This window comes from Oreochromis aureus, linkage group 9 (genome assembly GCF_013358895.1).
Source record: "Oreochromis aureus strain Israel breed Guangdong linkage group 9, ZZ_aureus, whole genome shotgun sequence".
NCBI lineage: Eukaryota > Metazoa > Chordata > Actinopteri > Cichliformes > Cichlidae > Oreochromis > Oreochromis aureus.
In genome coordinates, this window is record NC_052950.1 from 26,430,379 (window position 1) to 26,443,891 (window position 13,513).

General features: G+C 40.8%; 1 protein-coding gene across 1 annotated transcript; it reads right to left on the reverse strand.

Moving 5' to 3' along the window:
• Positions 1-1,094: 1,094 nt before the first annotated feature.
• LOC116324461 (serine/threonine-protein kinase H1-like) lies at positions 1,095-11,709 on the reverse strand. The gene is made up of 3 exons (XM_031745052.2): positions 11,444-11,709; positions 10,001-10,709; positions 1,095-1,493 (listed from the first exon to the last, which is right to left on the reverse strand). Exons 1-3 carry the CDS (start codon positions 11,707-11,709, stop codon positions 1,095-1,097), a joined length of 1,374 nt encoding a protein of 457 aa, XP_031600912.2.
• Between the last annotated feature and the right edge of the window lie 1,804 nt (positions 11,710-13,513).

Consider the following 13,513-nt stretch of genomic DNA (forward strand, 5'->3'; position numbering starts at 1 on the left):
AGTCAGTGGTTTCAGTGTTGTGGCTAATTTGTATATGTGCATCAGTGGTTTCGAAAATAATCTAGATTTTTTTTTTTTACAACCATGGACTTGAATATTAAACTTTAATATAAAAACCATCTCATCTCTCTTGTGCTGTCTTTTTATTGCGCTCTCTCACACTTACAACGCTTACAATTGTCAGAAACAATTTGAATCTATAGAGAGTCCAAGCATTAGTTTTAAAAGATTTAACAACAAAAGGAAAATCCACCAGTTATAATGTCTGATAAATAAGACTGGACTTCACTGGCAATTATATTTGGCATCACACTTGCATTTTAATACAGCCTTTCCACGCCTTTCCCCTCCTGTAACATATTTGAATTTCAATTTAAAACTTCTCACTGGAAAATAACACATATTCTTAAGAAGGCTCTTGCTGTTGTTTACAGCTCACACAAAGTATGCAGGAGAAGATGCAGCTCTTTATCCCAGGGCTTCGTTTTAACGTGATAGAGGCCTGCCACTGTATATATATGGGTTGTGCTTTCAGTGTTTCCACAGGACTGTGGGTGCTCCTATGTAGGAGGAATGAAAACAAAGGGAAAGACAAGAGCGCTGTCATACTTCCTTCTTTTTCCTCAAAATATGCTGTGTGGTGATGGGGGAGTTTAAATAATTAAAAAAAATAGATCAAAGAGGAAACAGCAATATTTTATCATCCTGGCTATGATTATCTCCCATTGCTCAAATGATAAATTTTTAGGTTTTTAGAATGAACCTCTTCATAGGCAGGTGATGTCGTGACTCATAATGATCTAAATGAGACCTTGAATCCATTAGTCTGAGCTGTGTGAATAACCAGTGGCTGGAGATTTTGTGGAGGTGGACAGCTCTGTCTTTGTATTGGACAGAACCTCAGAATTAAAGGATATTCACCCACAAGAAACTAATGGAAGATGGAAATGAGCCTTTAGGGGAACCTGGGTTATTACTCTGGTAGAAAAACCTGACTTCAATCCAGCAAACTTTCTTGTCACAACACCTGTCCCAGGCACTTAGGCTCCCTGTGGTTCGTGAGCAGAGCTGGGGCAGCTGGTTCCATCCTATCATTAGCCTTCTCGTGAATCTAATGCTTTAGTTGGATGATGCTGATGCTCCTTGTGCCCTCTGGCTCGAGGTTGTATGGCTCTCTGAGGCTGAATCAGTCCAGCTGCTCTTCCCTGCTGCTGCTGCTTCGGCTTTGTCTCTGGTGGCATTAGCCTTCCCAGGCTGCTGGCATCAGTGGAGCTTGTGGTGGTGCTGCTGGGGCACCGGGAGGAGCTGCGTGATGCCCGCTGCCTGAGATTCTGTGAAATAGATCTATGGAGGTTCGTCATGGAGGAGCTGGATGCCATGGTGACCACCCAGGGGTGGCGGACGGCTTGTTCGGCAGTGAGGCGGGTGGCCGGGTCCAACACTAGCAGGCGCAGAATGAAGTCCTTAGCCAAGTTGGACACTGAAGGCCAAGGCTGTGGATAGAACAAGCAGACTATTAACGCACTCACCCAAGAAGATGACAATTCAGCCTACACAACCCCTCCCTCACACACACAGACACCCACAGCGCTCTAATAGCTGGGTATCTAGAAGAGGCGCCTGCACAGATTCCGAGCTGCTTCAAAGCGGGATGCAAGATTTCATTCTAACAAAGCATAAAACTATGATCCCTGAGCTCTGCAGGCCTAACAAGCAGAACTAAACTCAAAAGAAAGCTAAATGTCACTGGGCAAAAGGAAGCAGCAGTCTTGGCTGAATGAATACAAAGACTGGGAGGTAGGACAGCTCTGCTGCATGTGTGGGATTTTTTTGGGTGCACGTTTAATCTTAGCCTGCATTAGCTTCACAATAAAGGCAGCAAAGATGAGCTACAGTGGAATCCATTGCAAATCATCCGCCTTGTCATGACCCAAGCTGACATTAAAGAGTGCTTTGAAATCGGCAAAGCCATCTTTGCAGGGTGAGAGAAGACATCAGAATCATTATCATAATTCAAATTCATTAAATTATTCATCACAGCCTTGGTTCTTAGTCAGGGAGTCAACTTTCTAGAGGCCTGCCTCGGGAAAGTGATGACCTTTGTGCTTCCATCAAATTTTAAATAAAAATATTATTGATACAGATTTTCAACTAGATTGATCTGGAATCAAAGCAAAAAGAAAAACAGGCAACTGGTTAATGTTGAATGGTCATAATCATTATGACTATTTTACAAAAATCCTTGATTACAACTAAACTAAGAAAACATACATATAAATATATTCAAAACAATAAAAACTTGACATAATAAAGCAATAATCTAAGTAAAAATGACAAAAGCAAACACAACGGAAGGTCGCTGTGCTTGATGTGACCAAGAAGTTTCACATTTAAAAGAAATTAACTTCTATAATTGTACAGATTTCAGATGGTTCCACTTGTCTGACTTTTAGCAAATTAAATCCATTTTTTTTCTAATGTTGGCATTAAGAGACAGTTTCATCTTAGAACCTGGTTCAGTGCCATACTGATTTAAAGTTTCACATATATGTGAAGCCAGAGATTTGCCAAAACTCACTTATATGTTTTATTTAAAGCACAGTTTGTCATCCAGCCAAGCACATTTTTTTAATTTTTTAATGAGAGGATATTTTCAGTATGAGAGTTTTCAGTATGTGTCCTGCTGAAAGTAGTGATGTTTACTTCTAAAGGCAGCATTTAGATCTGATTTTAAATTAATTTAGGATTGAACTGTAGGAGTACAGTACCATTTGGGCCACAAAAGGAACTATCATCTATGAAAGAGTATCATTTAAAGATAGAGATGAATTGTAGTCCTTCTAAATTTTGGCACTTTTAAAAAAATGGCAACTAAAAGAGGTCCTAAAACAGAACCCTGTGGCACACCTTCGTTAACACTTATGTAACTAGAGTAATTACCAAACAAACTGCATGATTTTTCCATCAAATTTGGTTATTTCAGTTATTACTGAGTAGTAATGAGTACAATGAAAAGATCACTTTCTTAATCTCAGTTCTCTATTTCCATATTCAGCACAGTGAGCTCAAATATTTCTCTGGCATGTTTGTCTGAGGACAGAAAAAGCTAAACGCAGTGAAATCAGAGTGTAAAACTCTCTGCTTCTTTGCTCAACCTTGCTCAGACTAAATCTCACTCTTTAGGGAGGTCTCGCTCTCCATTTTAATCCTGAAATACATTTCTCTCTCCTTTTTTTTGTCTCTGGCAGAGTAATGACAATTAATCAAGCATGAAATTGACAATCGCGAGACTGTTGCCGGTGAGAGGAATTCAAAGAAGTGGGGGACTTTCTTATTCTCACAGTGTAGTGACTGGGGGTGGGGTGGGGAGTGTGAGTGAGAGTGTAAGCACAGCACAGGGTGCTGAGCTGCCAGCAGAACGAGTCTTAAAAAAAAAGAAAAGCTTCTCAGTCAAACTTTCTTCTCACACTGTTGTTATTTCACACCTGAGAGGCAGGCAGAGTGACACCGTTTGATTGAGCTCCCACGACTAACAAGTCTGACTTTCCCCTTTATCTGGCGCTGGTGGTGATTTGGCGAGGCCTCTTATTACCTTGCCACGAAATACACACTTGATAGCAGCTGTGGCTAGCAGATGCCTTTTGTCCTTGATCTGAAATAACGGGAATACATACGTTTAGTGCCTGATGGCTATGTATGAGAAAAAAGCTGGAATTATGCAGTAAAAGTCTTTGATGCTGCTGTTGAGAGGTATCAAAAGTTTCCCTTCCTCTTGTACACCTAAAGAAGAAGAGACATAACTGAGTTGTCTCCTTGGAACCGAGCCTCCTTCAGGAAGTTTATCTCTCCCCCTTATTTTGAACATTTTTCACGTCAAAATACACAAAGGCTTTATTGCGTTTAGAGGAAGGGGGCGAGAGCTAGTGTTATACATCACTGCTGAGCTGAGAGCTAGCCAACGAGGGGAGAGAAAGAGAGGAGGGAGATGAGTGGAGTGCAGATACGGTATAAGCAGTGGAAAAACCTACAGGGCTTGGCTTATTGAGCAACATCTTGTTAGAGTGAATGAGAAGCTCCAGTGACTGTGTTTGCGCCACGCTACATCTTTACCTGACAAAGCTGTAATTGCAACAAATGAAGAAAACGCTAGAAGCTTGGATTGCGCTAATGTGATCAGGAGGATAACGCACTTTTGAGTAATGAGTGTTACCGGCTCGGCTCAGGCCGGCAACAAACAAAGGACAAGGTTCAATTTCCTGATCAGTTTATCTAATTGAACATGAAGTGGGGTGTTGACGTGTCAGGTGTCAGTGGTGCATGGTAAATGTTTGCAGGGTGCTGGACAGGGAGAAGCAGAGTGATGCCCAGAGAGTGGACTAAAGGAGCAGGCTTTGTCACTCTCACCTCTCAGGTGCAACCATCCAGGCTCCTGCTGGGAGTAAAAAGGGAGAAGCAGCAAGAGCAGATCACATGAACGACTCCACGAGTGTCTGTCTCACAATTTACTGCAATCTGGCAGCCTTCCCTGAGCAAGAAAGCCAAGGTAAATATGCTTCATCATAATAAGTCCAAATAGAGAAGGTGGCCTGTTGCTAATTCAGGTGAAAGTCCCAGCTAACCCACAGTAATCAAAATATCAATACTCGGATGCAGGAGAGAGTGGGCTGTCATGTACAATAGACTGTGGCCAAGTGGAGGCTGGGGCTGTTCACACGGTGCTCACTAGGGGGCAGACTGGCCTAACCATTACCCCACTTGGCCTCCTGCTTGGAGATGTAGACATTTGGGCTGGGTCAGGAAAGTGTGTCTTCCATAACACAGCAGCAGCAGAATGCAGAGGAGGTTACCAGGCTACCTGGACAGAACTAATGCGAGGACTGCTGCTTTACATGCAAAAGACTGCCACACATTCACGCTCGCAGGCACACAAACAAAATACAGTCACACAGATGAGATGTCCCCGATTATGTGCAAAGGAAATTATTTGTCTTATACAGAGAGAAGGGACTAAGTGATAAGGCGTTCAAAGCCCTTGAGGCTACATCCGTTCCTTCTTCTGTCCTGCTTGTCCTCTGCCCCCTCCTCCTTTCCTCACTCACATCCTCCCTCACTCCCCTGCCATCAATCCCCGGCTCCCCCTTTTCCTCACGCTCACTACCGAGCAAACGCATCAGTGTGAGTTTGCACTACAGGTCCTCAGGCGAGGAGCTGCTGCACCTGTGAGTGGAGCGTGCATGGCACGTATGAATGTAACGTTTGTGTGTCTGCTGCAAGTGCAATAAAAGAAGGGGTGGGGGTTGCCAGTGAGACAAAGGGACCCAATTCGTGGGAAGGTGCCAGCGGCCTTCTGCATTTCCGATTCAGTCTCACCTTCGCCTCTCTCCTCAAACCTCCCCCATCCCACTCACATTTTCACGCAAAATTACACACATACATGTGCCCAAAGTCCCCGTTCAGCCTGAATAAAAACAAAAGGTTGCTGATACATTTGGAAAAATGTTTGTAATTGCAGCCCCTGTGTATTAATTTACATAGTGAGGAAGAGGAGAAAAACAGTTATGTCCATCTGTACCTGAAGTTAATCCTTTTTGCTACACTGCATCATTAAATACATATTTATACATGGTCTCCGATGGCTGCAGTCTGCTGTTAATGCATAAAAAACCCCATGTGTTAACCTACACAATATAGTTGAAATGCATGTGGTTATACAGAAATATGCTAACTTACTTAACATGGCTTTGGGCTGGGTAGAGTGAAACTTTTAGACTTTAAAGTAATAACTCATTCCTGTAACACTGTAAGTGCAAACAATACCCTCACTTATATTGAGTTATCTGCATTGAGTTTTTGCTTTAGAGTACAGCCTTGCATACTTGTTTGATTTAATAATTTGATCTGGTTTCATCTTCTGCATTGTTAACATTTAACTTTAAATCCTTAAGTTACCAGGGCAGGATTTTTGTTTCAGTTATTTTGCAGTCTGACTTTGAGTCTTGTGGTGATTGAGATTCTTGTTTTGATTAGTGCTCCTGGTCAGTGGTGTTGTTAGGGTTTGTGGACCTGTTATTGCGGAGAACAGAATTGGGATTTTTTTTTACTTCTTTTTTGCTTTTTAAATGATAAAATTTGCTAAAACCTAAGTTGGCCAAAATGCATTTAATTCAAACTGAAATTCTTTCAGTTCATGTGAATTATCCTCGTTAGTACTAAACACTCAAAATATTATTATTCACCCTTATTAAGCAGATAGGCATATTTTATGAGGCAGCAAGTATACATAATTTTGATGCATTTATTTATTTATTTCTTGTAAAGCCCAATAAACAAATTTGCGTTGATGTAACACTTCATAATGCAAAAGGGACTGATACGCTGGATAGGTAACAAAAATCTAATAAATGTACCAGGCTTGCTCTAATACAGCACTGCAGTTTTTCAGTAAATAAATAGCAGCGGGTATTTGGGTTTTAAACCATATCTTGATTTACCAGATGGTTTCCACTGTTTAATATTATCACTTGTTGTGTCAAATTGTACTAATTTACTGCATCTCTGCCATCTTGTTGAAGCAGAATGTGCACTGCCAGCAAATGTCTTCAAAAGCTGTCTTGGCATGCTGACTGCATCTGTGATCATACCAACTTTATTTTTAGTCCTTTTTTTCCTACTGACCACAGAAATCGAATTAATTATGTCTTCATTCCTTTCAACTGCTTTACTTTCAGTGTCTCGCTATGGCATTTGCTTTGCTCACACTGTTGCACCATACTGGGACACTTGATTGGAACGAGCCATTGTTCACGTTATTGGCAACACCTGCGCTCCAGTCTCTGTGGATGTGAAAATGCACAGATTGGATTGACATCCAATTACATTCACTTGTAACATCTCAAGTCAAGAAGATATCACTCCAGGCAAACCACCCCTGTTATTCAATAGTAGTACGCCGTAAGACATTGAGGATCCAGTCAGTCAGTGTTCCCCTTCTTGCTGCGAAAAGCACTGTGTACATTTTTTGGGAAGGGGGCAAAGTCCAATAGTTACTTTGTTTAATTGGTGGACATATCATTCCAACTGATGCGCTTCAAGTCAAGTTTAGTATGTGAAAGGAATTCCTGAGGCACCCAAAGAGAGGAACCCTTCTTAATGACACGAGGAGCCCTTGTGATGACAGACGTCCACGTTTTGTGGGTACTTGTCAACCTTCACTACATTATTATCACAGCGTGCGCACTTAACTGTGTTGTCACTCTGCTGGAGAGGGTGGATACTCGCACATGACAGAGAATAAGTGTCTTGTCAACATGGAAATGTGATTGATGGCTGATCTATCAAGCCCTGGACTGCTACTCAGCCATGTATGATGTCTTTATAATACCACTATATGAATTTACAGATTGATGCCTTGACTGCATCTCACTGAGATGTGAGAGACTGAGCGTACGGTTCTATAAATGTTGCTTTTAGCTTTAATGTCAAGAATTTTTCCTCACTAGCGTGGCCTACATATGAGCTATGTCGAAAACCACCGTGAAAAACATAAAATAGGCTCTTGCATAAAGTCTAGAAGGATTTTGCATTATTGTTCAGCTGGTGGTCAGTGCAGCGGTAAACACAGGGATAATAGTCCAGGGCCTATGTAAGGGAGCCTCTTGTATGCCAGACTAAAATGTCAGACTGCATCCCTAAGAATCAACCCAGGCTTAAAGCCCAGTGAATAATCCAGCGTTGTGTGTAATCAGCGTGAAAGAACAAGCCCGAACTCACTACTGAGCTTGACTGAATAGGCTGTTAAAAATACCCACTTCAGTTATATGACATAGGGAAGTGGGGAGAAAATCATGCAAGACCCCATTTCCCACCATTTCGAAGCATTCTCAAAGAACCAAACCAAGCGAGAAACTCAAAGACATCACAACAAACTTTCACATTTTCGTTCATGTGCTTTGCAATATTGCAGAGGAAGAGATGAAAACAAGGAGAGGTTCACCTTGTTACCACACTAGCACTGCAATGTGCTGAGCTGACTTTTTTTTCCTACTTATGTCAGGCAAGGATGGAAGGATGGTACTATTTCTGGTAGTTCTGATAGCGTAGTGATTAAGGTATGAATTATTATTGTGTGGTGAGTAGATGTAATGACCATATGTGAAGAAACGTTTTGCATAATTTCAGAGCATGCATATCATAAATAATGCCAGATTGTACTATAGGGAGAAGACCAGATGTCAAAATGAAAATCAGGGACTTAGTTAAAACTACATTTTTTTATGATTATGCTGGAAGCAGATTCACTTCATTGGATGAAGCCACAGCTGGCCAAAGAGTTGAAAATGAACAAATACCCATTTCTAATAGATGCTCAAGGTTACCTTGACAGTTTTCTTCAGCTTACTCCTGTTTTCAAGATTAAGATTTAATGCGTTATGCCAACACAAACTGGGTTTTGGCCTAACAAAAGTACTGTTGGTAATTAAAAAGAGAGCGCAATGGCAAGATTGCTTGTAAGAGGTGAAACTTGGAGATTTTTGCAATTGAGCCTCCTGCATATGCATTCCTGGCAGTTTCTTTCTCAAGGCATAAATTATAGAAAGAGGAATATTTAAATCAAGCATGAAAACTCATGCAGGTGCAGGATTTTCACAGCCTGCACGATCAGATTTGAAGTGAAATAGCTGAAGAACTGAGAGAACAAAGGGATGACGACATGGACTTCGAACCCTATCTTGAAAATAATCATGCCTTAGATAGAGATCAAACACAGTTTTCCCTAATAAAGTTTTATTACAGTCAAATTAAACTGTTAAATTTTCAGGACCATGGACAGCGCTCAGCGCTTTCACCATAATCTCATGAGTTGTCCTCTAACACGACCTGCACAAATTCAGCTACATGCACTTTGTGTATCTGTGCTCTATATGTCATGGATTGTCACACACACACACACACACACACACACACACACACACACACACACACACACACACACACACACACACACACACACACACACACACACAAGATTCCCCATGAAAGGTGCAAATAATAATAATAATAAAAAAAAGGTGTTGACAGTACAGAAATAAACTTTTGTTAATCAGGCATTTCCTGTTAGTTTTTTCCCTTGAAGTGATCTAAGTTGTTTTAATAGAAGAGCGCTACAGAACCAATGTCAAAAAATATTTGCATGGTTTGCAGTCCCACATTAGAGCCTGTCAATTACTGAAGAATGTTTTCATTATAATGATTCTTTGCCACATTAGGCCTAGATTTAACATATACATGTATGACCTAGATTTATATGCTTTTCTGGTTGCAATTAACAAGCTGTGCCTGTCCTGTTAAGCAATTACCTGCAGCTGAATCTCATCACTCAGTTTGTGATCATGCTCCAAATTGAATGGCTCTTGGGAGATTGGGCATGTTATATTGAAATAAACCGACTGTGCCTGTGTTTAGAAACCAGTGCAACATGTAAATCACAAATAAAAGTTACCACAGCACTATTTGGGAAGTATAAAAGAAGTATAAAACCTGATCATAATTTTGCATTCCTTAAACTAAGCAATCACTATGCTAGCAACAAGCTACAGCATGTTAACAGTCACTTTAAAGGGTTAGTTTTTCAGTTCAGCCTACAAATTACATCTGTGGACTATTTTTCCTGCTCATAGTTTCTCTAACAACATTGCCATTTTGTGTATTTTTCATTTCATGATTAGCAGAAAAACATCAAGAAGCAGGCACATTTACCCCCAAAAACTTAATAGAAAGACACAAATTCTTCTTGAATCTGCTGTGGGTGGCACTTAAATCCACTCTGTTTTCATATTTCCTTTATTCTGGTCAAAGAGTTTTAGCAGTAGCAGAATGTGCTTAGGGTGAAAAATTTTCTCATTTAGTTTATTAAATCCTCCAGAACCTCTATTTGCTATCCAAAATTACTTACTAAACATAACTGAACTTTAATCTGCAACAAAAAGTTCAGTAAACTTACGTTTCCACGGAAGCTATATTTTCCTCTCACAATGGATCTGTAGAGCCGTGTGCGGCTGTCATCCTCAAACGGCACGGTTCCACTCAGCAAAATGTAGGCAATTACCCCCAAAGCCCACATGTCCACTGCACAGGAATAGGGTCTCCTCAGCAACACTTCAGGAGCCATGTACTCAGGTGTTCCACAAGTGGTCCTCAAAGACCATGACTCTCCAGTTTCCTCATTGCTGCGTTCAGAAACCTCACACCCTGTGAGTGTGCTGGCAAAAGCAGACAATCCAAAGTCGGTCACCAACAATCTGGAGTCTGCTCCGGGGTGGTAGTACAGAAGATTCTCAGGCTTCAAGTCTCTGTGGGTGATTCCCAGGTTGTGCAGGTATACCAACGCAGCCAGTATCATCTGGATGGCCTGGGTAGCATCTCGCTCAGTGAAGTGGCCCCTGCTGACAACACGGTCCAAAAGTTCCCCTCCTGTTGCCAGTTCCAATACCATGTAAACACGCTGTGGAAACTGGAACACCTCAACCAGCTGAATGACATTAGCATGGCTCACCCGCTGCAGCACTGCCAGTTCAGAATCACACACCTCACGACCCTCTGGGGCCTCTACCTCCATCATTTTTATGGCAAAGGGCTGGTGAGTTGCCCTGTGCTCCACACGCACAACACGACTGAAGCTTCCACGACCAATCAGGGCTTTGATGTCATACCTGACAGGGCAGAAGGGGAATGGTGACTCATTACAGCATAACTATCTCATGATACACTGCTGCAAAGCACTAAATGTCTCTCCCTGCAGCTGCAGTCCTGATGTATGGGAATATACCTTTTGCACTATGCTATACAGCATGCAAAGTCGATCAAACCAATACATATGATCCTGATTTAGATCGCCAATAAACAAGGCAATACTTTATGCAAACTTTGAATTATGGGATGATGAGCAATACACATGCTTCCCCTTAAAAAGACATCAGTTTTGTTCCTTTAATTGTTTCTAGGCCTTTATCTGACAAGTACAGGAAGGCGGTGTTCCGGCATTAAAATCCCCAGGGATCTCAAATGACTGTCTACCATTATTGCAGGATGTTGGGTTGGAAAGAATGAGAAAGAGGAATGTTAAAAGGCTCCTATGAGCACTGCAAATGTAGGCTTTTCCACTTACGTTTGGCTGTAAATTGCTATTGCCAAATAGTGTACTGGCCTCAAGATTAGTGGATAAAAGCCATTCTATCAGTTGCCACTTTCCTGGATTTTGAGAGGCCTAAATTTCAACCATCCACCATGTTATAATTGAATCTTGATTTTTTTTTTTTCCAGTACAAGATTGTCAGATTTAAATATCATGAATGTACAAAATACAATTTCCAGCAAGCATAGCAGGTAAAATACTGGCTGCTTTAAAAACTCTGAAGAAATAATTATTCAAACTGTGAACACTTACCGTGCTGTGACGCGTGGCTCAAACTTGTCCTTATACCTGGGAACCTTGTTCCATTCTTGTCTTTGTTTGATTTGCTGTTTGCTGCTTGATCCTAGGTGAGGATTATCAACACTGGCAGAAAACCATGGACTTTTTTGCTTCTTCTTTTGTTTTTTTGGCTCATCATCATCCTCATGTCCTTTACTGAAAGCTACTAGTGACTGCACCACACTTACATAGCTTTTCTTAGATGCCTCAGGCAGCACCTTACTGTTCCCACAACCCATTTCTAAGACCAACATTTACCATGGAGGGAGCCGAGATTCCCCTTCATCTGCTGTGAACTGAAAGTGGCCTGAAAATAACCAACCCCTCCAAACTACCTGGTTGAGGTGTGTACACAGCAAAAGTAAAGCCCCACTTTCCCACTAAGTTTGAATTTGTCAGGTGTGTGAAGTGATTCTTTCAGTCACTTGTGGTAGAAATGTCACGTAAACAGCAGTTGTTTTGAAGCTATTGTCACTCCTTGTAGATTGTTGCTATACTGCCACAGTAGCAGGAAAAGGAGTCAGGACTCCTGTCACTAGGCAACATAACACTGTAACTGAGAAAAAACAAAAAACTGGAAACAAAGAGAACGAATTCTTCTCCAAATTAAAGATATAACTAAATAAATACTCTTTCTACATGCAGGTATGTGAGTGCAGGGAGTTAAATATTGCTGATGAGGCATTTCTTTTGATTTTAAATAAATTTAGCATGGGAGTCTAAGGAGACCCAGCCTCAGGTGGCAGTTGTGACTGCATTTTTTTGGGTGGGCAGGGGTGTCGCTTGAGGTTTCTCTTTGCTTGTTGGTCACAGTAGTTGTGACTAACAAGTCATAAATCATACCTTGATTTACAACATGTTTTATTCTGTGGGATCATTTAAAAGCTGACATCTAAGGAACTGGAAGTCCTTTTATAGCAAGGGAGTCGCCCCCTGCTGGATTAACTTTGGGGTTATTTCCATTTAAAAGAATATCTCTCTCTCTCTCTCTCCATACATACGTATATACATACATATATATATATATATATATATATATATATATATATATATATATATATATATATATATATATATATATATATATATATATATATATATATATATGTATATGTGCTCCAGCCTTTAGATTGTAGATGTATGATTCCTGCCTGGATTACAAACTGGACGGTGAATTTTGCTCTACTTCTATGTGCCCCACATTTGTATATTGTATATTTCAGAGGCCTACTATAGTTAACTGCAGTAACTGAAGTTTTCAGATTAAAGTGGTTCTTTTTATTTTAGACTACACTTTCACACAGTGAAAAAAGTGGTGGATTTTAAAGCACCAGAGGCCAGCATAACAATCATATTTGTGAGTACCAGAGTGCCAAAAATACTGGACTCCCAAAATGCAGCTCAATAGCACCCTGATGACATCATCAGGTTTATTCTTTCCAGCTCTGAAAAGCTCACTTCAGAGCTACAGGAAACATTATCCAAAATCCTGGGCCCCATTGAACTTCATGCGTAAAAATCAACGGTGGCATGGTGGTGCATTGGTTAGCACAGCAAGAATTTCATGGGCTCAGATCTTCCTGGGGGCTTTCTGTGAGCAGTTGGCATGTTCTTCCTGTGTCTGTATATTTATTTATTTTTTGTCTCTGGGTGCACTGATTTCCTTTCACAGCCCAAAGATATACTTTAAGGTTAACCAGTGAGTCTAAAATGTCTATAGGTATAGATTTGAGTAGGTGACATGTTGTATGAATGTGGTCTGTGGTGTAAAAGCACTGTGAGCGGTAAGTAAGAGCTGAAAACTGCTACATAAATACCAGTCTATTTTTAAAAAAAATGGGGGTTTACAATACAGAGATGCAATACAGGATTCCAGGATTCCTGCTACATTTCTAACCCCTACTTTTGTGTCTTTTCGTGTCAGAAACCAATGCAAAATGTATGTTCACTGTATTGTTTGATTGTTAAGCACAGTCTGTCTTCCAGTGTCCCTGTCAAGCCTGTGAGAAGCGCTAAGCTACTTTTTTCTATTTTCTGCATTAT